The 24,678-nt window shown below is 48.2% G+C and overlaps 1 protein-coding gene across 1 annotated transcript in view; it reads left to right on the top strand.

Moving 5' to 3' along the window:
• The window catches only part of CACNA2D4 (calcium voltage-gated channel auxiliary subunit alpha2delta 4), a 121,716-nt gene that overhangs the window by 48,674 nt on the left and 48,364 nt on the right, over positions 1-24,678 (top strand). The window contains exons 23-26 of the mRNA XM_023925803.2: positions 387-480; positions 1,453-1,548; positions 3,925-4,052; positions 7,961-8,041. Of these exons, the coding sequence (XP_023781571.2) occupies positions 387-480; positions 1,453-1,548; positions 3,925-4,052; positions 7,961-8,041 (399 nt within the window). The remainder of the gene's footprint in view (positions 1-386; positions 481-1,452; positions 1,549-3,924; positions 4,053-7,960; positions 8,042-24,678) is intronic.

The raw sequence follows: 24,678 nt of genomic DNA on the forward strand, positions 1-24,678 counted from the left end.
AGCAAAGGGTGATTAATACTCAGAACAGCTGCCCAGGGAGCTGCTGGAGTCACTGTCCCTGGAAGTGTGTGAGGAAAGACTGGAGGTGGCACTGAGTGCCATGGTGTTGGGTCATAGGTTGGACTTTGAGATCTCAGTGGTCTTCCCCAACCTCACTGATTCTGTGATTTGTGATCCTGGCTTTAACATCCACTCTTGTGTTTTCCACCACCCAGGGTGTTAGGACCTCTTCTCTGCCTTGTAATGGGAGGCCTCTTTTTTGTGTCACATTGATCCCCTGTCCTGGACAGGCACCTTACCAAGAGACTCTCTAAAAGGAAAGATGTTTTCTAGGGAAAAACACGTCTTTCTCTCCTGATTTTTGTTTATCTTTTTTTTCTCCGTAGGTGATGAGGAATTGGTCCAGGAAGTGCTGTTCGATGCAGTGGTCACTGCCCCCATGGAGGCCTACTGGACAACATTAGCCCTCAACATGTCCTTGTAAGTGTAGGAGACATAAATGTGGATAGAGCACCACTGAAGATGCATCTCCAGGTGCTATGGGCTTATGCAGTGCCTGAAATAGTCACAAACTTCTGCACAGCATACAAGAAACTGTAGCAATAGCTCAAAACACTGATATAAATAGCATCATTGCTTTAGAAATAGATTGAAAAGTGTCTCTCAGGAGTGAACTCCAGTAAGCTGGGCCTCCTCGGGAGAGTCTTTAGTTTGGTGAGGGTTTTTCTGGTGGAGAAAAGGGAGTTTGGTCTTGTCTCTCTTGGTGGTACCTCCAGATTGAACCTCAGGAAGAGAGTGGACAGGCTGGCTTCAGTAAACAACTTTGTATTTTGTTATTTCCAGTGAGGCACCTGCTGCTGGTGGTGTCTTGTATCACGTCACACAGATCTTCTTTCAGCAGACAACGTGTCACTTACAGATACACATGGCCACTGGACTCCTGTCCCCGTTTCAGCTCCCTGTGTCCCTGTGCTAACAGACACTGAGCCAGTGACAATCCTGCTAGGACCCCCAATGATCAGCACAGCTTTATATAGCTACACCAACTCTTTTGGTCACATTCTGCTACCCTGGCCATTCTCTGTATCTCTGATCCTGCCATTCTCCTTCCGCAGTTCCTCTCCTGCACTTCAGCCTTGTGAGAGTAGCCTGGAGCAGGGCTAGCAGGGGCAGAGGAGCTTATGGCCTACTTAAAAGAGACTGAAATAAGCACACTTCAAAGGTTTAAGTCTGAGCACGAGTCTTAAACCCGCCAGTTGTCAGCCAGTAACCTGTTGCCTTTAGCAGGGAGAAGCTGTTATCACTCCTGTTGTAATGGGTTCTATTGCAAATGAACCTGGGACCAGGTCTCCAGATGTGGCTTCAAGTTTGAAAGGCCCTCAGCCTGGGGCAGGGATCGTGGCTGTTCTTGTGAGAACTGTTTGCTTCTGCCTGTGTGTTTCTGTTGCACAGGGACACCGAGGCAGGCATTGAGATGGCGTTTCTGGGCACTCGGGCTGGACTCATGAGGAGTGCCCTGTATGTGGGCTCTGAGAAGATTTCCAACAAGTAAGTCCCTAAACTGCATCAAGGAGTTTTTGTCAGTGTCTCTGAAGGGGCAGCATGAAATCACCACCAGCCTTAGAAATGCTTCTGGGGGGACAGAATGGAAAGAAGCAACACCTTGATGGCATTAATGCTGATTCACAGAATGAGGGTAGGGGGCCTTTTTCTTCCTGTCCTTCCTCTTTTGAGTTTTTCTTAAAATACAGTCCCAAAGTGCATTCATTTGAATGAAACCCTTTCAACCATTCCCTGACTTCAGTCAGCTGACACAGAAAATGTCCACAGTCCCTACATATCCCCAGGACCATTTTGCAGCGCAAAGGCTCTGCACTCCAGTGCCCCAGCAACATTCCAGCTTGGCTGTGTTTGATCTTTCTGTCTCAATTCCTCTTCCAGATTTATGCTGTTCTGCCTCTCACCCTGCCCACATGGCAGCAGCACCACAGTGCCTTGCAGTGAGGCATTAAGCGATGTGACTGACATCTGTCACATCCCATCCACTCTCTTGTCCTCTCCCTCAAGGCAGAAGTGTGTGTGCACTGAAGGGCTTTGACGTGGAAAGGGTAGTTTGCATTCTGTTGCATTTTGGATACGCAGGCTGCTGCATGCTGCTGTAGGAAAGGACAGGTCACAGAGGCACACCAGCAGATGGAACAGAAAGGGACCATGTGGGTGGTGGTCATTAGCTTCTTGGCAGCTGTTTCACTGTCCCCAAGTTCCCCAAACACGAATCCTACACTCAAGCTCTGCTGTGCCTGAAAGGTGACACTCTTCATGTATTTGAGGCAGGCTGAACAATTCAGAGTAGTCAGTTTCTGGCAACAAGGGAGAAACGCTGTGTGCTGCAGGAGGCTAATGTGACAATTCCTGATTCCCCACTGCTCATCAGGAACAGCGTTCAATGCTTTAAACAGTCACAGTCACCACTCTGCAGAGACAGACCCCCACATATCCCACAGGAGATATTCTGCAATCCCCTGAAAGGAAGGAATCATAAATGAGGAACTAGCATTAGGTCAAAACATACAGCAAAACAAGAGCCAGAAAACAAAGGGATTTCCCAGGCAAGCTGTATGAACCTCCAGGGAAGCAAATGACCTGATTTTCGTGAGGTCTGTCCTGAGCACCCACTGCACTGACATGGAAATGTTGTGCCATGCTCCTGGGACACATCTTCATGCCTTCAGAAGCACCTCTTTGCTCAAGCACTTCAGTTCCTGCCTCTCTAGGAATCTAGGAATGTTAAGGGATTGGAATGGACCTTAAATATCATCTATTCCCGACCCACTCTGCCGTGGGGAGGGACACCTCCCACTAGACTAAGTTGCTTATCCAACCTGGCCTTGAACACTGCCAGGGCTGGGGCATCAGCAACCTCCCTCATCAACCTATTCCAGCTTCTCACCATCCTCACAGCAAAAGATTTCTTCCCAGTATCCTACCTAAATTTCCCATCTTTCAATCTGTACCCAGATTTCGTTTGGGGCAAGCCGCTTGTATTCGTAGGAGCCTTCCTAATCCCCTTTCCTCACCTGCTCCCCATCCCCTGCAGTAACTAAATGGCCACAAGCCAGCCTGCTGCCCCTGCTGCTCGCGGGGTGTCATTCCCGGTGTCCCCTCCGTGCAGCCCCGGTGTCCCCTCAGTGCTGCCCTGGTTCCTCTCAGTGCAGCCCCGGTGTCCCCTCAGCGCTCCCCGGTGTCCCCTCAGTGCTCCCCGGTGTCCCCTCCGTGCAGCCCGGTGTCCCCTCAGTGCTGCCCTGGTTCCTCTCAGTGCAGCCCCGGTGTCCCCTCAGCGCTCCCCGGTGTCCCCTCAGCGCTCCCCGGTGTCCCCTCAGTGCTCCCCGGTGTCCCCTCAGTGCTGTCCCGTGTCCCCTCAGTGCCCCCCGGTGTCCCCTCAGCGCTCCCCGGTGTCCCCTCAGCGCTCCCCGGTGTCCCCTCAGTGCTCCCCGGTGTCCCCTCAGTGCAGCCCCGGTGTCCCCTCAGTGCAGCCCCGGTGTCCCCTCAGCGCTCCCCGGTGTCCCCTCAGTGCTCCCCGGTGTCCCCTCAGCGCTCCCCGGTGTCCCCTCAGCGCTCCCCGGTGTCCCCTCAGCGCTCCCCGGTTCCCTCCCGGCCCTCAGAGCCCGCAGCCCGCCCGGGGCCGCCGCCGCGGGCCTGGCCCGGGCCAACAGCGGCACCTGGCGGCGGGCGCGGGCGGCGCGGGGGCGCGGCCGCCCCTGAGGAGCGAGCGAGGGCCCGGCCCTGCCCCGGGGGGACAGAGGGGGACAGCGGGGGACAGCGGCCACACCGCCTGCCCTCGGCCCTGGAAAACCCAGGGTTATAGGTGCCGGGTTCCTCCTATCACCTCCTCCGCGCCCTGATCAAGGTGTTTTCTCCCGGCAGGAAATTCCTGACACAGAAGGACAAGGAAAGCATCTTCACCATGGACCACTTCCCTCTGTGGTACCGCAGGGCGGCCGAGCATCCCCCCGGCAGCTTCATCTACAGCATTGTCTCGGAAGATGATTCAGGTAACCCCAGCCTGAACACAGAGCAGGCAGGGGGAAAGAGAAGAAAGGCTTTTCACACTTTGCATCCCACACGGCGCCCATCCCGACTCCTTTATCCCGCCTGGTGGGAAGTGCTGGCACCTGCCCTCTTGGCAAGGTTCCTTCGCAGCAGCGAGGGCAGAGAGCTCACGGCCGGGATGCTGATGACAGCTGGAAGATGGAGCTGCGGGGAAGGCAGGCAGGAGCGAGTAACGCGGGGCTACAGAGGAGGAGAAGGATGGAAATGGAAGTGGAAATGCAGAGCTTGGGTAGATGGAAAGGTTTGGGGAGGCAGGAGCTGGGGGAACACAGGGTGGGGCTGGAATGCACACGGAACATGAGAAGGGAACAGGAGAGGTATGGCAGAGGGAATGAGACACGTGTCCGACACACGTGGGAGGGAGCAACATCAGCCCTGCTGCACGGCACTGACAGCTGGCACCGGTGAGGGACCAGCAAACAGTCAGGAAGTCTAAGTCCAGAGGGTGTCATTTTTTCCATCACCACTTTCCATGGCAGGAAAGGATGGGTTTGTTATGGAAAAGGGTGGAGGGGAAGACTTTTCCACAGCATTGGTGGCCTGCATCCTTCTAATCCTAGTACTAGAACACGGCATCTCTTGCTCAGCAAAGTTCAAATGCCAGAGGAAAGCAAGGAGTGGCTTTTCAGTATCTCTAGCTCGGGTTGTTGTTTCCTGTGAGTATGCAGGGCCAGCCAGGACCCTCTCAAAGGCTGGAAGAGAGCAGAAGAGCCTAAAAACAAACAAGCAAAACAAAATATTCGTGTGAGACTCCTCCACAGAAGGCAGAAATCCCCTCTGTGCTCCTCCGTGGCCCCTAGCTCTCCATCTCTGTCACAGAGCTCAGCACTGGAGCTGTTAAAGCTTTTTGTGGCACAGTGGTGGGAGTCTGGTGGGTGGGAAAGCAAGCAGCGAAGAGAAGAAAACCAGCCTGGGAGGAAAGAGATGAACCAGGATGTGAAGGAAAAGGAATGGAAGGAGAAAATACTCAAAACCTACAAAAGCCTCTCTCTCCCCAACACCCTTACGTCTCACTTAAAAGGCAAGTGTGGAGAGAGGGGGAGAGATGGCAAGAGGAACCTTTCACTCCCCTGCAAGCCATGGCTCTTCGGAATAGATCATGAGTTGGAAAACCAGGCAGTGACAGGTCCCTGTGGGACCTCCTAGGGCAGCCATTCCCCAGGCCACAGCAGTCACTGCTGCCTAAACACCGGGGCTGTGGCTTGCCCTGGCTTTCTTAGAAGTCACAGCTAGTTTTGGATAAAGACAGAACACAAGTAGCTGGCACTGCTCTTTGTTTTACACAGCTGTGGGTCAGAAGCTCTGGTCAAGTCCAGAACCCCACTCACCTGGAAACCCTGCAGGCACCTTGTAAGAGGTAGCACTTGGCCCTGAAGACCTCATACCCTAAACTGTAAGGGAGATTATTAATCTTTAGGGATGAGCAGCTGGGCTCAGAGAGACTCTGATCCATGGGATCACACAATATGCCTGGAAAGGGTCAGGAAACACAGTGGTTCACTGCAAAGCAGAGTCCAGGCCCTTCCTTGACATCTGATGAAGCAGAGCTGCCCCACATTTTAGCCAAAATAGGCCACCCAGTTTCTTATTAAATTCTATCAGATACTGAAGTCTCCTTTTCATGTCTTCCACGAGTCCCCTGCTGTGACAGGAGGTTTTTCATGGCAGATGGACTTCTAATCATCTAAGAAAGAAAACCCCCAAGAGCTCTCTGCTGGGGAGGAAACCAGCAGGAAATAACTGCAATTCATCAGAATCATTTATGCACAGCACCTCCTTCCAGTGTCCAGAAGTCTCAGAAATAAAAGGACAGCAGGGAAGCCTCTGCATGTCAAGTAGTACTGTTCTTGCAACCCAGATTTTTCATGTGTTGGGTGGGGCTTTTTTTTTCCTAGAGATCCTAAGTGTATTTTGCCTCTTTATCCCATTCTCGAACAAGACATTTGAGTTTCACCATAAAGGCAGGATCATGCTCGAGGTGTGTGAGCTGAGTATTTGTTTCACAAGGCTTTTATTGCTTTTGACACACTTGAGCAGGTTAATCTGCCTTTGATCAAAACCCAAAACCAAAATAGTGAGAGCCTGCAGGCTAAACTGTGGTAGGCACTGAGCTGTGCTCTGGACACACATAGAATGATGAAGGCAGACGTGGAGAGCAGTAACAAACGCTGGAGGTGTGGGGAAGGAAAGAATCCCTGACCCATCTGTCTAAGCAAGAGATTTCCATAGAGAATGTGAGGAGGGAACCAGGTGCACACTTCATAGGTCAGACTGCCCTTCTGTCCAGTCCTGCCACTTCCCAAAGAGGTGCCCCAGCTGAAGATAATCTAATCACTTTAAAAAAAATACATCTGCCGCATGGGCAAGGCTGAAACAACTGCACTGACAAAGAGCTGGGGTTCAGTTGCTTGAGCCTACCCAGCCATGTGATTTTAAGTGCCCTGTGGGAGCTCAGAGATCTGCACAGGGCTGGCAGATGTGGCACAGGACCTACAGGATGCTTACAGCAGCAGCTCAAGGATAATTGGGAGACCCTGGGAGTTTGGGCAGCAAAGTCCCAGAAGAGTTTGTTTGTGAGATGGAGTGCACTCTGGGAGCAGCTGGAAGTGCTGTGCCTGCAGTTTGTAACACTGGCCTGGCTTGGGTGAGAATCAAACATAAGCCTGGCCTTTGCTATGCAGGTGTTGTCAGAATTACCTGTCCTGCTTCTCCTCTGTCCACAGAGTTTAGATGGTGCACTGAGCAGAACTCTCTGGCTGAAGAGAAGCTCTACATGCCCAAAATCGAGGAGGAAAATCCTTTACATTTTATCACAGAATCATGGAACGTTTTGGGCTGAAAAGTGTTGGAGTCTTAGGCACAGAGTTTGTGCCCTTGTCTCTGATACCTGGCTCTGACATCCAAGAAAACACTGAATTTCATATAACACCATGGAAACAACTGTTAAAGTTAAATTAAAAACCTAGAAAATTAGAAATTAGAAAGTTTTCTTAAGTCACTGAGTGAAAAAGTTAAAGTTTAGAGTAAAAACTGATTTAAAAAACAAAAAACAAAATAAAAAAATTAAAGTGTTGTCTCTTTTCCTTCTTTCTTCTTCATCTTCGTCTTCTAGAAGTTTTTATATAATAATAAGTAATTAGATACAAAATATCACAATACAACACACAAGTAATAAGTCATTAAGTCACTAAGAAAAATAATTTACGTGTCTACAGTTGAGTAAAAAGAAATATAAAAATAAATATAAAAAATAAAAGAACTGCATATTTTGAAACCATTTTGAGCTATTAAAACCAACTTAAACCAAGCTATAGTAAGCTAAATTTAAACAAAAAGTCAAAAAAAAATTACCAAATCTTTTAATTATATATGACTAAACACAAAACAAAAAAAAAAAAACTTAAAAAATCTTGCCTAAAACAAAACTAAGATAAAGAAAACTCCTCATAAAAAAGTATCCCAAAGAAACACAGCCCTAAAAAAAACCCAAAATCCCACAACAACAAATAATAAAGGGACCTTAAAGGTCACTTATTCCCACATCCCTTGCTGTGGGCAGGGATGTCTTCCACGAGACAAGGTTGCTCAACCCACCCCCCATCCAGCCTTAGACACTTCCTTTATGCTGAGGATGCCACTTTTATCATGAGCTATAGAGAAGAGAAAAATGAAATCTACTCACAGCCCATTAGGCTGTCTGGAAAGATGCAGAAATTCTGGGATGTTTCAGAGTTGAGGCATATGTACACACTGTCCTGGATGGGAAAATGTGTGGGCAAGCTGCTCCTGCTGCATTTGATTCCTCTCTGGGGGTAAGCTAACCAAACCTGCTGTCTTTGTGTCTTGACAGAGGGGGGTGGCCTGCCAAAAGTGGTGACAGTGAGCACGGCCGTGTCTGTGTCTGTGGACGGGAAGATGGGAATTGCTGCAGGTAGGACCTCCTGCTTCCTCTTTTTATCTATCTTGAATGAAATGGCTGCATCTCACATCGAGTGTGGGAGCTGAGAGCTGTTAGCTTGTCATTCAGGGAAAGTGACAGCAGCCACAATAGCTTGTGGTATTGAGAACTAGGCTAAACAGAGAATAATGGAGCAGGTACTGAATGGCTGACAGGCTTCTGGAAGGGAAATGGGCTGCTTGAATGGAAGCTTCCCAGCTCCAGTGCTGCTGAATTTGTGGATTGAGACTCTTTCTCTGGAGCAGGAGTAGGCTGGGAAGTCCATGCAGGTTTAAAACTTGGCAGTGTTCCACAGCAAAATTGGCTGTGGGACAGCATCGTGTTTATGGGTCTCTATTGTTACCTCAAATGAAAAATAACTTCTGCTGGTGGAATGGGCATGTTGCTAGAACTCCAGCTCAGACCTATAGATTGCCAAGCTTATTGTTGTATCTGAGCTTTAAACTGCTTTTGGCAGACCTTCACTAGACTGCAGCTTCTTTTGGAAAATTCATGCAGCACATTATTTCCAACAGAACCCCAAAGCTTTTGAAGATTTATCATTTTCTGTACTAATTCCTTCAGCCTTTATGGAAGTACTTTGAACTCAGAAACAAAACAGAGCATCCATTTAACAAAACAAACCAGCATTATCAGTAACCCTGGCACCATATCCAACTTAACCACTCAGCACAGGAGTACTGGGGTAAGAGAAGATGTGGCTCCGTGGAAATTGTTTTAGACCTGGAAACAGTGACTGAAGAGGCTGATGGGACAGGTGATGGGGTAATTATATGCTGTGATACAAATCTTCTTGGAAAAGAATGGTTGGTGGAGCAATATTTCTTGGGAAATAATGGTGGATGGAGCCTTGCTTTGTGGAAAGAATGGCTGATAGAACAGACACCAAACAACGACTTTGCTACAGGAGCACGCTGTAGAGAGAAGGTCATACAGCAGATATCTTCAGGTCCCAGAGTCTGCCACTGCATTTTCCTAGGCTGGGTAAGAGACAGGGAATGTTCTTCAGTACTACTAGTCAGTAAAACTATAGCAATTTAACTTCATCTGATGAAGCATTCCTTAATTTCCAGGATTTCAGTAAGTTCAAGCTGACAGTGATACTTTCATTATCACCTGGGCATTGAGAAAGTGCTTATAAGGAAGTGTTATGAAATATAACATTTCACTCTTATGCCCAAAGCCAGAAAATTATTGTGAAGCCTGCCCAGAGACACCTGTGAACAGAGATGTTTTCAGTAAAGTTCACATTAATAGGTGCTTGGATGATAGAAACTGCTCCCAAAACTGATACCAGCTGACCCTGTTATACCCAGCAGAAAATGAAAGAGCATTGAAACCACACCAAGGGCATCTGCACAGCACTGAAGCATTTTTCTTAGCATCAATTTGAGAGGAGAAAAGAACATTTTTTTTAAAAATAAGTCTTTTTTTCATGATCTTTTTCCTTCCCTTTCCTGACCAAAGGCACACAAGCAATTCATCTGCTTTGTGGTTCAAGCCCAGCTGGAAATTAAGCACCACACAGCTGCTCACCCAACCTCCCTCTCACCCCTCCACCCCAGTGGATTGGGAAAGAGACTCAAAGTAAAACTTGCAGTTTGAGATAAGAACAGTTTAATAATTGAAAATTAAGTAATATTCAAAAATGATGCTAAATGCTGATGATAAAAATAATAATAAATCGGGAAAAACAAGCAATGCAAGATAGAATTGCTCACCACCCACCAACCCATGCCAGACCTCTCTTCCCAAACCCAGACTGGTCCCTCTTTTGGGTAACTCCCCCCAGTTTCTGGCCATGGTGTTCTGAGGTGTAGAATGTCCCTTTGGTCAGTTCAGGTCACCTGTCCAAGCTGTGATCCCTCCCAGTTTGCTTTTTTCACCTTCTCACTGTCAGAGCATGAGACAAGGAAAAAAGCCCTTGGCTTAGGATAAACACTTAGCAAAAAACCAAAACATTCTCATTATGAATTCAAAACACAGCACCCTAACAGCCACTGAGAAGAAATTAACTCTGCCCTAGCTGAAACCAGGACAATCTGGCACTCAGCATAAATACAAGGAAGGAAACCTCTCAGTGGAAGCACTGAGCGAGAGCAAGTGGCAGGAGGATCTGGCCCTGACAGAGCCATTTCTCTTCTGTCAGCAGCACTTTCCACAACCCCTGTGGAGATTTCCACCCACTCAGTTATGCTGAATGCTGTCTGTGTGGACATGCTGTGAAGGGGCAGGATCCTTTGCAGAGGGTGGAGGAAACAGCAGAGGACAGGGAAATAAATCATGTTAGAAGAATAACAATAAGGTGAAAAATCTGTCATTTTTGGAAATGATGCAGAACCAGTTTTCTCACTGGCAACTATGGAAGTTGAGACATAGAAATTAATTTTCAATTGCTTTTGTTCCTTAAAGAACAAAGGGGTCCCTGTCTCTAGCAGGTATATTAGGTGACCTGACCACAAGCATCTGCTATTCTCACACATGGTTCTTCATTCCTGGTTTCTTATGCTTTGATGAAAACAGCCCATCTCTGATCCATGGCATGGATGGGCTAAATGATAGCATCAGGGTAAACACTGTCACCCAAAGTTCTTCATGTCCCCAGCTGTAGCCTCCACTGATTTCAGCAGGAGTACAAGGCTTTGCTGAGGTAGGTTCCATGTCCTGGCTTGGGTGAAAGTTTACACCACGTCTGGGGGGGGTTCAGGGAAGAAAAAGGTGCTGCATTACCATTTGCTTTGTTTCCAGTAGTGACAATATTCATCATCTGAATCTTTCATACTAATAGTAATTTTTTTTAAAAAGGACAATAGCTAGTGGTCACACTACCAATTGAAATATTTTTTTCTCGAAGAAGTCAGCTTAGAGAGTAAGGATGTAGATCTCACTTCATTTCCCCTCACAGTAATATAATTATCCTGAATGACTAGATCCTGATTCAGGGGGACTGTGAGGGGTTGCAGCAGAAATGATGCTGAGCAGAGCTGCAACACCATCCTGGGTACAGGAGAGGGGTGAAGGAAGGGGAGGGAGTGTGGAGGCACACAAGAGGCAATCAGAGCAGAATGGGATGCAGATTGTTGTCATTGTCATTCTGATAGCATCAGCCCTTACTGGGATTGATGCCATGGTAACTTAGTTATGATACTACCAGAAGTTTGGTACCCAGCACTGGTTCCCAGAAAGCCAAATATCTAGGTAGGCTTGTAATTTCTAAATAAATGCAGCCACAGTTCTGTAAAAGGGGAACAACAGAGACTTTTTTTGAGTGCCCCTATAAAAGAACAAGCGGTATGAACCGGCCTGTCATTCTGCCACTGATCATTTTCATCACTTGTTTGACTTGATGGTGCTTGAGGGGATTTGTAAGCATTTTGAAATGTTCACTATGCATGCAGTGAAAAATTAAGCTCCAGGATTTACAGCCATGCTCATGGGGAGGGAGCACCCCCAGTGCCCCCACAGGGAGAATGCCAGTGACAGGGAGCATTGGGCCCCTTTTCTTCTGGCAGATGAATGGCAGTCCCCAGCCAGGGCAGAGTAAGGCAAACTGGTAAAATCAAATGTCCAGGAAGATGACACAGGTCTGGCTGCTGTCAGGGAGTGAGGGAGCAGTCAGATGGCATTAGAGAGCTGCAGTCTGGAGGGCTGAGGGAAGGGATGGATGGGGAAGTATAAGGGCCTCCTTCCTCCCGTTTCAGACTGTCTCAGCTCAGTGGAAAATCCCAGAATGAGTTTGAGGGGAAGTCCAAGCTGCTGCTCTTGCCATTAGAGATGCTGCTCCACGCTCCAGGTGGAGAGGTGGCCAAAAAAGCAGGAGGAAAAGGAAGTGTCCTTTGCCTTGCTCTATCTCACCCCTTTTCATCCATCCCTCTCCTTCCCCCACGGGCCTGGGAGGGGTGCACAGGGGGTTCAGGGGACACACAGATTTCTTGAAGGACATGGTGGAGCTATGTCAGGGTCCACTCATGTGAGCTGAGTTGGTGTGGTCTCTTTGGTGGGAAGCCACACGGGCAGCCCTGGCTTGACTATACCTGTTTCCTGGAGTGAATATTATCTACCTGCTATATTGTGCTTTGGCACTTCAAAGCACTATGCAAACATTAAGTAATGCCTGGATGATTAATTATAATTAATTAGAAGGCAGCTATTCTCCTGGGATGTCAGCCCAGTACCTTTCACGCGCGCTAACTGGAAATGAGAACTAAGGAATGGTGATGGCATTCTCCCCAAGCCATGTCCTGCCCCAGATAGCACTGTCATCTGCTCCCTCCCGTGAGTCACTAGCCTGGGGCTTTCTGCTCCTCAGGCTGCGAGGCAGAAATCACATGGATTTGCTGACAGAAGCTTTTGGTGATTTAAAGCCTCAGTGAAACCGCTGGAATCTGTGCAGGAGTTCAGCTGTCACTTTGGCTTGTGGGTGACGTCTCTTTCATTGCCTGACCTTCTGGCTGTTTGACTTGTGGGGCTGTCAGCTGGCTGCCAGTCCCCACAGGGACAGGTAGGGTCAGGTTCCCTGTCGTGTGGCAGGGATGGCAAACACACAGCGGGGCATGCACATGGTGTCCAAGAAAAACAACCCAAATGGGCACCTGGGAGATGCAGGTTTATTTCATACAACACTCTTCTGTTGATATTGGAAGTAGCTGTTCTTACCAGCAGATATTGGACCACAGTGAAATCGTTGTCCCGTGACACCAGCAATTCATGCAGATGTATTTGGGGAGAGCCCTAGGCAAGCTCAAACCAGGGGCAGAGAAATGTTGTCTCTGTTTTAAAGACAGAGTTTTGGGACACTGAGTTATCAAGCCCAGCATTTTCAGAAAAGCTCTATACTCACAGCAGGAGCAAAGTTTAAAAAAAAAATTTGATTTTTTTTTTTTTTTTTCAAAATTATTTGAAATCAATCAGTCTGGGAAGTAGGTAATGGGGAGTAATTTTGCCATTTTACCTCTGGTTAAAATGCAGCCTCTGATGGAAGCTCTTCATTTGAAAAGCAATTCCTGGCCAGCTTGATCTCTCTCCATCTCATCCTTGGTCTCCAATTTTGGCTACCTGCTGCCTGCTACCAGCAAGCAGGAACAGGAGGTGCAGGTGGCTTTTTCAGCAGGATTGTTGCTGTGGCATCTTTTCAAGCTAATCTGCACACAATTCTGTATTCCTACAGTTTTGTTGCTTGGATGGATAAAACATTTCAACCTTCTCTCTGGAAAGTGACAGTAGCATCAGTAGAAGCTGTTAAAATACAAGGAAATAAGCTCTAATAGCATAAGCACCTTTTCCATGGAAATAGCTGCATATAAACTGGAGAATTAAAATTATTTCACTAGGCTGGCTCAGAAAGCAGCATTAAGATACCCATATAAAATATGAGGGTAGCTGATCTCTTGAATTTGTGCTGCAGTGTTCAAAAGGAATGCTGTCCCTCTTTTTTTTTGTGCCAAAAAAGTTGTCTCACTGCAGAGAGTTCTGTGAGTCTCTGAGGCATCACCAGGTGCCTTTATGGAAATCGTGGTCTCCCCCTGGCATGCAGTGGTAGGATGGATAAAAAGAAGGAATACAACTCATGTTCAGCCCATCTGAAATGGTCTGGTTTGCCTGCTCTGCCTGATGCCAGCCCCTTCTGGCAATCCCCAAAGCCCGAGCAGTTTCTCCTGCATCCATTTGATCCGACAAAATCGGAGACATCTGAACGGGCTGTGCCCTGGAAATGAGTCATGGAAAGTGTTAGGGGCACTCATAAGGCAGAAATGCTGCTGATTTTAGTGCTGCCAGCAGCTGTGCCTTCTCCACCTCTCAGGACATCTGTCTGGAGGCTGTTAGCAGTGGGTACACACTGGGCTGGCCTCTGATGTCACGGTGTCCCTGTGACACGTGAGTGTGCCAAAACCAGTGTCTCTTGCACTCTTCATCCCCCCCTCTGCCTGCCTGCCACCCATTGCATTCTGCTTTTACACTGAGCCTTGGGGGACACCTGCAAGCACCCAGGCTGCTTCTTGGGGTGTTTCTGGGGCACACACAAGCTGTTCCACGAGCCAGACAAAGCTGAGGTGGTTGTGTTATTTTGCTCTGGCTCTGGTCTTACAAACTTTGACTTTTCTTAGGATTTGGCATCAGTGCTGGGGCCACATGGTTCCCTTTTCAGAGCTGATTATCCTCCAGCCAGGTCAGTGAACAGGCAGAGAGAGCAACATCTGCCTGCAGAACTCCAGATAGATGTCTCCATGCATAGACAGTAACTGGGGACAAGAGGGACAAGTCTATTTTGACCTCAAAGTATACTAAAAATAGTCATGTCAAGCATCTTTCTTAGCATTCTGCTCACCCTGGCTAGACCTTAGCAATTTCCTTTTCTTCTATGGTGTTTGTGCTGTCTCTAAGGCTGCAAGATGTTCAGCATGGGGACCACGCCTCCCCCCTGTGTGTGCAGACATTGTTTATTGCCTTGGGATGAGCCCTTGTCTGGGGGAAACCAAAGCCAATAGTCAATTCTGTAGAGTAAATAAATATTTCTTCATAGTCCCTGCTGAGTGCCTGACTGTACACTGCAGCACTTAGCAGGGAAAAAGCTCTAAGGGAGCGAGCCCTGCCATCCTCAGCCCGTGCAGGACGTGCTTTACCCATCACACACCCTGTGGGTAGGTTCCTGTGCCCAGGCCCTGCCCTCACCAGCCCTTCCAGGGAATTTTCTCAGTGGCACCCCAACAAAAAATGGCAAGCAATGAGTTTTTCCCATTTGGGGTCTGGTGAGGCATCTGTCCCAGGATGTCCTCAGCCTGTTCCAGGCAGGAGCTCCAGCCCAGGAGGCCGTTCTCACCTGTGCCTAGCAGAAATCTTCTCACCAGAGGTTATCCATCTACAGCTCCTCTGATTGCCGTGGTTGTCACTCTTGAAGTGAAAAGAGCCCTTGAGAGTGACTCAGGAGAGACTTGCATATAGCTGGATTTTTTAGATTGGCACCCAGCGCCTTTGCCATGTTGCCTTTGCTTGCAAATTATTTGATATCATTTTAATTCTGAGCCGAATTAGAGCAGTGCATGGGTTGCCATAGCAACCATTACCTTGTGCCTTTTGCTCTGACTCATTGCAGACAATTACTCTTGCGCTCCAGGATTCACAGATGTGGTAGGAGAAGAACCACGTGTCGGTCTTTCAACTTTTTTTTTTTGCTTTTAATTTCCTTCCCAGCCTCTCTTCCATTAACTCTTGCCTACCCAGCACCTGCAGGGCCCCTCATCCCCGCCCAGGGCTGCTCGTGGGAGCACTTTGGATGCGTAGATAAATGATGTGTGAGGTGATTTGTGCCTGCAAGTGTGTATGTGCATACCTAAACAGCTGCTCTGCAGTGTGTTGGGAGATCCCTGGGCTCCCTGTGTGCACAGGCACTCGTACCCACACAGCAATTTGCATTTTCTCCAGTCTGTGGTGTTTTCCAGGTAGGTACAGGACTGATCCCTGTGGCCATGGAGTTTTACCCAGGGGCTGTCAATAAGCACTGGGTATTTAGGGTCATGAATGGTGCAGGAGCTTCCATTTGAAGCTGTGGGAAGATCCACAGACTGCCAAGCCAGTGGCACTGACAGCCCTGACACCACCTAAAACTCTGTGTGAATGCAAGGCCAGCTCATTACCTGTCCATCCCCCCCACCCCATGTCTTTTATCCAGAGTACATGGGGTAAAATGCTGTTGTCTGTAGCCTTAGCACAGGTATAGCTGATGTCCTGAGCTGTATTAACACCCACAGGTCAGCAGAGGAGAAAAGCCACGTGAGAAGATGCCGAAAAGGATCACATGAGCAGTCTGTAGATGTGAGGATGAAGGTGGTAAATGTCACAGCAGAGGAGGTTATAGGAAAATGTCTTGTGTGATGGTTTAGCTTAAATTCAGCCAAGGCAGAAGCCGACAAGTTTTGCAGGGTGAGAACCACAGGAACTTAGCAGATCTGAGTACACCTCCAGCCTCCTCCTAAGATACACTCTTTTAGCCACCAAACTCATCCTGAATTCTTTTTCTCCTGCCTTACCTAACACTTAAGGCTCAAATCTCCCTGTCAAAAGCCTTTGTAATGGGATTCTGACTGCCATCCCTTTCCCTTCACAAGACTTTTTCTTCTCTTCCTTTCTCTCAGTGGGACACAGAAACCCTGCTCACAGGATCACAGATAATTCTGGTTCCATGGCACCTCTGACACACTGCCCGGTGTGTGCAGGGTGTTCTGCTGCTGACTCGTGGCACTGCTTTCACAGGCAGCAGTGCAAGGTCTGGAGTGTGGGGAGGGAGCAGTTGGGCTTTTGGGGACAGTGTGAAGCCCCCATTTCTGAGAGGATCCTGATTCACTTGCCCTCCATCTGTCTGTGATGACAGGCAGCTGCTTAAGCTGGCTTTGAAAAGAGACTGTGTGGAACAGAGAAAAGGCAGACAGCAAAGAGGGCTGCCCTGCCCAGCCCTGTCCTGCCCTGCCCTCCCTTACAGGTCAGAACTGTAGGGATAAAGTGAGGATTGCTTACATATCAAGCTGAGCTAAACTTGCAAAGGAGGCTAAAACAAACAGCATAATTCTTCAGCAATTTGGGGGATGTAAGAAAAAAGAAGAAGTAGGGCCACTTCTGGTCAATGAGAGTGAAGCTGGGATCAAGGAGTCCATAGTCTGAGTGAAAACCAAAGAAGACTCAGTGCCCAAGTTATTGATAAGGACAGAAATATCATCCTTGGGGAAAGAAACAAGCTGAGTGCTGTGAATAAGCAGCTCAAGCTGATTAGTGCACTCACAGTGCTGGGTGCTTTCTGGCCCTGGGAGAGCTGGCATGTGGAAACACGCAGAGCAAAGGGCTTTTTTCAGCTCTGCACACAGCAGTGACACCATGCAGTCTGCAAAAGTGAAAATTCAGCAGTTGGGATTAAAGAAGGATGAGAAATAAGTTTGTCAGTCTCAGACTTTTAAGCGTGACCTCTGCAACGTTTGTAGCACTTTAGAGGAGATCTTCAAGGAAAACATAATTATTACCAGGCAGTTAGGGGAAAAGAGAGTCAGGCAATATGAGTTTATCAGTACTGGATAACACCAAGCCAACTGAGCCAACATCTTTCTTTTGGGTGATTGCTTTCCTGGAAGGCAAAAGAAATTTCAAAGGTCTCATCTCTGTATTTCAGTGAAGCATTGATATGTGCCACATAGAAACAGTTAGACTGGGAAAGATGAAATGAGGCAGAGGAGTTGTGAGGGGCAGGGAGGGAGAAGTCGATCTGGGAAGAGAGCAGCAGCAAGATCACCTATCAGAGTCCAGAAAAATGTTACTTGTTACCCTCACCCTGGCCACCCATTAACCTTGCTAATATTAACCTGAGCCCCTGATTCAGATAGCTGGGGAGGGTGAGGGAGTATCCTGATGATTCAACACTAGAAGGCATTGCTAGTACAGGGAAGACCAGGATATTGTAGAGGAAGCCTTATTTGACCTTGGCAGGAGTGCCAGAAACAGAATGAATTTCAGTAGTACGACAGACAAGGTCATATGCTTGACAACTAATAATAGAAATCTTCTGTGAGCTGGGAACTCTGAGAGATCTGGCAGAGAGCACAGCTAGCAGGACTGGAGGCAGTCCTTGTCTTCTGGGAACTGTTGAGCCAGTTTTGTCAAGTCTCAGTGAGGATCCTCAGTATGGATCATCAGTATAAGCTGCATTGCTCCCTGATGCCCACATTAAATTCAGGGAACCGTTGTTTTCTGCCAAGAGCTGTCCTGAGAACATTGCTGGATAGTCTTAGTAGTAAACATATCCTGAGGGAGCTCAGGAAGAAGATGCTGGGTTCCTCTGTGTTAGGTGATGGTGGCATGATGGTAAGTCACAGGGTGATGCAGTTGTGGACAAAGCAAATGCTGTTCTAGTGCTTAGGGAGGTGGGTTCCCAGTGGGAAAATACATGGATGCTCCCACCCAAAGCCCTGTGAGACCTCTCCTCTAGTCTGTGTTACAGTTTTGGCCAAGGAATACAGGCTGAGACAGGAGTAGACAGGATGGGCAGATGATGAGAGGAAAGGGAAGCCTGACTTTGTGAGAGGAACCTGGGAGCAGCCAGCTTGTTTATCCACATGCAACCAAGGACAAAGCAGATAGGATTGCTGTAGTGAATGCATCTTTGAGGACATATTTAAACTAAAGCACAAAGTTGGATAGAGTTAGTATAGTACAGACAGGCCAGCAAAATACAGAACTAGAAATGGGTTTCTATCTGTTAGAGTAATGCAGCTTTACCCAGAATCTGAGGTATAAAGACAACAGATTTAAGCTGGAGCTTGAAAAGTGTGTAAGAAAGTGGTGGTGCCTTGAATAGAAGGAGCTGAGACTGTTATCCTGCAATGCCTTGGCTAGGGAACAACTGAAGTCCCTTCCCTTCCCTTCCCTTCCCTTCCCTTCCCTTCCCTTCCCTTCCCTTCCCTTCCCTTCCCTTCCCTTCCCTTCCCTTCCCTTCCCTTCCCTTCCCTTCCCTTCCCTTCCCTTCCCTTCCCTTCCCTTCCCTTCCCTTCCCTTCCCTTCCCTTCCCTTCCCTTCCCTTCCCTTCCCTTCCCTTCCCTTCCCTTCCCTTCCCTTCCCTTCCCTTCCCTTCCCTTCCCTTCCCTTCCCTTCCCTTCCCTTCCCAGCACAAGGTAACCATGTAGGGAACTTCCATTCACTGCAGCATTCCCCTTGGGCACAAGGCAGGGCATTCTTACCCTGTGGTTCCCACACTCCATGATTTTAGTCATGACTGAATAAAAATAAGCTTGTTAATGCAGCTGAAAGCCCCAGCACAGCACCTGGGAGGCCAGAAGCTAGGGCTGACCTAAACCCCCCTCTCAGCCTTTGACATTGTGGTGGCTTCTCTTGATTGCTCTGGGTTCTGCAAAGCAGAGGACAGTGAGTAGAAAAAGCCCTGCTTACGATAACAAACCCTTAAAAAGCAGATGGGGATGTGGGGGCTGCTGTGTTTTGTGACAGCTGAGTAGAGCAGAGCAGGCAGAATCTGAGAAGCAGCTGGTCAGAGGCACTCATTGAACAGGGGATGATCAGTCACAAGAAGACAAAAATAACAGGGAGAGAGAAAGAATAACTGGGGACATTTATGTCCAGTGAGAGATATGTGAAAAATAACCATATGAGGCTGCAAGATTTTTCTCTTGCCAAGAATTGTATAAATCTGGAGGCTCACGTTTAAAATACACTGAATTTATACTGCTGTAAAGGTAGGATCAGAACCATTTACCCATAACCTGCCTCCCTCAAAATTACTTGTTAGGGTTTTGTCCTAGCATTTCCATTTGCCTCCATCTTTAAAGCAGGAACCATGTTCACACAGCCTAGTGAGAGTACAGGGACACATTCTTTGGTGGGAAGGAGTAGAGAAAAGTGGCAAAAGTCATGTAATGCCTACAATATAGAGACAGATATTGGTGGATGAAGAGAATGCTTCTAAAAGGAGGAAAAAAAGCTGGAAGCAGTGTGACACTAGACTCCAGTGTTGTTCCAGAGGTGAGAAAATGCTTTCAGTGAAAGACTTAATGAACTCAGTCTGCCTATTAAAAGAAGACTGAGAGATTATTTGATTTAGAGTATAAAGTGCCTCCACAGAGAGAGCTGCTGGTTAATGAAGGTTTATTTTTTTAAATCTAAGGGAGAGAACAACAAAAACTGTAACAGAAAAACCAAACAGATTCAAATGAGTTAGTAAGCATGAATGCTAACAATGAGCGTGAATAGGCATTGCCAGAAGATACCAAGGGAAACAATATTTTTCCCTTTCTTTCCTTGAGTGTTTTTCAAATCAAAGGTAGATGCCTTTCTGGAAGGTTCAACTTAGCTGCATGTAAATACTCACTGTTGGTCTTTCTACAGGATAGCTTTTCTAATTTCTTTTTCATAAGCTAAACAGATTGAGCTCTTTCAGCCTTTCACAGGAAGGCATTTTCTGCCACCCCCAAATAATGCTTGTGGTTCTTTTCCACACAATTTCCAAGTAGCGTGCGATACACAGAAGGTCAGACTGGATGATCTAAAGTCCCTTCTGGCCTTTATATTCTCTGAATCTCTGCCTCTGTGAATTCATTAATGTTTGCAAGCTCCCAGAGAGCTGCCAAAGGCAAGCACTATAGAAATGCAAAGCATTGTTGTTACTCTGCATATTTCCCTGGAGCTGGTTGAATATCGCAGGGTATCGTCTGTGTGTATTCCCTCAAATGAAATACCTGCATTCCTCACTCCTGCAGTGCCCTTTCCGAGTTGATTTTCTGCAGCTGTGCTAACAAACAAGTTTATTCCCAAGTCAGGACTTGGAAGAAGCAAATGTGAAGGGGCAAATCTCTGCCTGGAGCAGCAAGCAAAGAGCGGCACGTTGTTGTCCTGGCCCAGAAGCTCCACGCGAGGCAGAGTTATTATTAGCACCATCGTTTGCTTTCTCCTTGGCTCCAGGTGCCCTGCACATGGCCTCTGCCTGGCTGCAGCACAGCAGAACTGTGGGAAAGACAGATCTGGCCCTTGTTGGGTGCTTTTTCCCCATTCTCTAAAGGGAGAAGAGCTGTGAGGATGCTGCCTTGTCCTCAGGTTTCCAGGGCTGTGACAGATGGGGAGAGCACCCCAGCATGACACAGGAAATGGTTATTTACTTGCATTTCATTCTGTAATTGCCTTCATTGGTGAATGCTTGTTGTATTGCTCATTATTCTGGGAGGGAAGTCTTTTTGACCCTCAGAAATCCCATGCTAGGACTCACATTTATCTGGTCTGGGGATAGAAGCTGACCCTCTGATCCATGCTTGCAATCAGTGCTAGCAAACACTCTTGGAGCCAGCACAGTGCGCTGCTGATGGATGAGATACTGAGGAGGAATCCTATTTTACATATTTTACCTGTTATATGTACAGAATGACACAGTTATTACATAGGGTGTTACATGTGTGCATGAGTAGGTATATAAGCAGGACAATTACATTGGTCAATATCAAATAGTAATCAAATTATAATAAATCAAATTGCAAAAAATCGCAGCCTGCTCCCAGATACTCCATGAACTGAAAAAGCCTAGAGTCATCAGATGAGTGTGTTGGCTTTGCTTTTTTTTTTTTCTGCTCTGTGTTTCTGGTATTATGTGAACTGCTGAGTAGTATCTGTGTGCGCTCCTCTACCTACCTGGCAAAATTAGATTAAATTATGTGTCATAGACACCGTGCTATTAAACAGCAATGGTGACTCCTGCAGCACATAGCTCTTCAGCAGAACAGATGCCTCAGCTGGGAGAGGATTAAGAGGAGCTGGGTTCTGCTCCCAGTTTCTCTCTGAAGATCAGACTGAGCACAGCAGGGTGACTGAGCAGGGTGAGTAGGGCGGCACAAGGGTTTGCTCATGGTGGGGTTTAACATCCTTGGTGGTTCCATGTGCGTCAGGATGAGCTTATTCTTACAGCAGGAGAGTGTGATGAATTGTGTTCTCTTAGCACTGAAAGTGGCCAAGTGGGGAATTTAAACTTCTTAGCTGTGTGTGATAGACCTAGCCAGGGAACAGCTGGTGGAGACACTCTTTTAGCTCTAGGGGTAACAGCTTGTGTACTTGGGGGTGCAATAGGATTAGATAGCAATTTCCATCCATTTCAAAATAACCTTGCTCAAGAGGGTCAGGAATCTGGAGATATAGGAACCCATAGCTCCCTACTTGTTACATTGTGTTCTAATTAAAAAAAAAAAAAGCTTTTGGGATCAAATTTGCCCTGAATATAACTCCATTGGCTCCTGCGTTCTTACACTAGGGATTAATTTGGCCCTTTCTACTTTTATGTAATGAGCTGATTGCCACAGTATCTTATCCTTGTTACACAATCACCCTTGTCTGGCTGTGTCCCTGGAGCATTCTGCGTGTGTGTTTCTAGATCTAGGGTCTCACCTTCACTGACTGTGTGTTTAGCCCTAGAGCCTCCCCCTGACTCACACTGATAGAGCATGTGTGCACACTCACTCCAGCTTCAAACAGCAGACAAGAATATATCTGTGGGAATTGAGGGGCTTTCTCCTTTGGCTGGCTGTGTCCCCGTGGTGTTTCCTTCTGCAGGGGATAGGGAAAGGGTGAATGGTGCTACCAGAGATCTCATTTAAACAAGAAGGAGCATAGGAAAATACATTCTTTATTATTATTCTGTAACAACAAGCCAGAAATATAATATACCTTTAAAAATTTTCTGTCTCATGCCAAAGAAACCTCCATTCAATCATTTTAGAAAATCTTGTCGCTCTCCGTCAAACGGTAACAAAAAAGAAAAAAGGAATGACAAGTGCCATCTGTTCCCTGCAAGGGACGTGCCTGCCTGTCCCACAGGTGGGTGTGTGGGGAAGGGGAGCAGGAGGGCTGTTCCTGGTGGCCCTACATGTGAGGGACCTGCCGGCCCCAGAAGACCCTTTCCTGAGGGCAGGCACCCACACGTGTCCCTGGAGCAGCTGCCTGCAGCAAAGGGTGCATCCAGGGGGATCCCCCCGAGCCTGCAGCTCCCCACACACCAGCAGCCCGCTCACACCAGGGCAGCCTGATCTCCAGGTGTGCTGGGGAGAGGAGACACAGCCCGTTTGGAAGTGGTGCCGTGAAGAGGGCACTTCCCCCTGAGCCCTGCTGCTCTTCTCTGCATGCAAAAGGACAGGTCCTCATCCTGCCAAACAGAGTATTTGCTTTCCAGAGGGACTCCTCATAGCCAGCCTTCGTGTTTCCCAGCAACACTCAGCTCTCCCCTTTCCTGTCTTCTCCTTTCCTGGGTGGCTTTCTAAACATAGCAGTCCCTTGTCTAGGGTTGAGATAAATCCAGACTTTCTGTCGTATAAATTTAAACAAAAAAAAAAAGGAAAGGATGGGCAAGGTCATCACCAGCCCCACAACACAGGATATAGAAAACGTTATTAGCAACAAAGAAAAATTGGTCAGGGCAGGAGGAAGTCACAGGGAAGGTGCAGGGAAAGGAGGGTTTCACACCCTCAACCCTTGCATTGTCCCCTACCTTCTTCCCATTTCGTTTCACCTCTAGTCTATTCCCTTAAAAACAGTCTCTCTCTTATCTCTCTCTCACACACACACACACACACACACACACACACACACACACACACATATATAGATCCCATTTGTTTTGTGCAATATGTCACCATTATTTGATGCAAGTAAAATATAGATCTATAAATATACCACTCTGACTCAAGTCCCATTTCAAGTATGATTGCGGAGTCCAGTATGGTAAAGGGAGAGGTTCCCCTGAGAGGGAGGTTGGGGAGAGGTTTGGATCCAGCAGGCAGAGTCTGGTCCTGGCTTGCTGGGAATGTGGAGCAGCAGTAACACGCACACGGAGTCTGCAGTGCACCAGTTCTGCCCTTCAGAGCGGGCTACGCTTGGAGCAGATGGGATGCTTGGAGTGGCTGTACAGTGCATGGGGGAAGAGTCCTTCCTCCTCACATTTCACCAGCCCCCCTCCTTCTCTTCCTCTTCCCCCCGGTGTGCTGGAAGCGGGGGGAAAGCGTGTGCGCACACTGGTGGGTGGGCTGACTGTTCTTCCTCCGTGGCAGCCTGGTCTTCTGCTTCCCTGAAGAACATCCTCCTCTGCCCCATGCATCCCTGTGTTGAAGGGAAGTCACGCTAAAACAGTCCAGAGCATCCTGCCTCCTGGGCTCTGGTGGCCCTGGGTAGACCAGGAGGGATTTTGCCACTGCAGGCTTTGATTAAGGATGTGGCGTGCCCACGGGTCGGTAGAGCCGCCTGTCTGGGAGTAGAAGGAGCGAGGAGCCGGCTTTGTGCATTGCTTCCACAGGGATCCCATCACAGCGAGCAGGGGGCTGTGAGACGTCCAACGGCGCTGGGATTCAGATGGAGCAGGTGGGAGAGGTGACGTGCCCTGGCAGGGTCCACCTGCAGCGCTCGCAGGGCTCCGAGCACAGGTTCTAGCGAAACACCCCGTGAAGCTGGGCTGGCTGCCAGCTTCTTTCCTGATGGCAGGGATCACACCATCCACAGGCACTGTGGATGCACGACCTCCGGTGTCATCCTCCTCGCCCAGGAATACCCACTGTGACGGGTTAGAGCAGGTTACCATGGCAATGCGCGCTCTCCCCTGGAGACAGCATTTTATCCCACTTCCAGTGATACAAAATGAGTCCTTAAGTTGAGTTCCTTTCATATTTTTTTTTTCTCCTCTCACTTTTTTTTTTTTTTTTCCCCTGTCAGGTCAGAATGAGCTAAGACTAATAGGAGGCACTGCAGTCTGAGGGCTTTAAAACCTGGTTGGGGGAAGTCACCCTACGTGACAGCGGCAGTGTGTGTGGCACACTGGGGCACAGCTGCGGGTGTCACTGGACACCTCAGTGGTGGTGAGGGGAGTGCATGTGGGCCCTGCTGCCTTCCTGGGCTCTCCCACACGTGTCACGCTGTGCTCCGACTTCCAGCCTTCACCTCAAGGCCCTCCAGAACTCTGCCCACTCCTTTTGGTCACCCTGGTTGCATCACCCTGTTCCACACGCCGTGCTGGCCCCTATGCCAGCCGTGGCAGCTCCTGGGTTGTGTGACTTCTTCCCCTGACACCTTCCCCTAGGCTCACACTACTCAGCAGGGCTTACACT

The sequence above is a fragment of the Cyanistes caeruleus genome, chromosome 4, assembly GCF_971803275.1.
Source record: "Cyanistes caeruleus chromosome 4, bCyaCae1.hap1.1, whole genome shotgun sequence".
In the NCBI taxonomy this organism is placed as follows: domain Eukaryota; kingdom Metazoa; phylum Chordata; class Aves; order Passeriformes; family Paridae; genus Cyanistes; species Cyanistes caeruleus.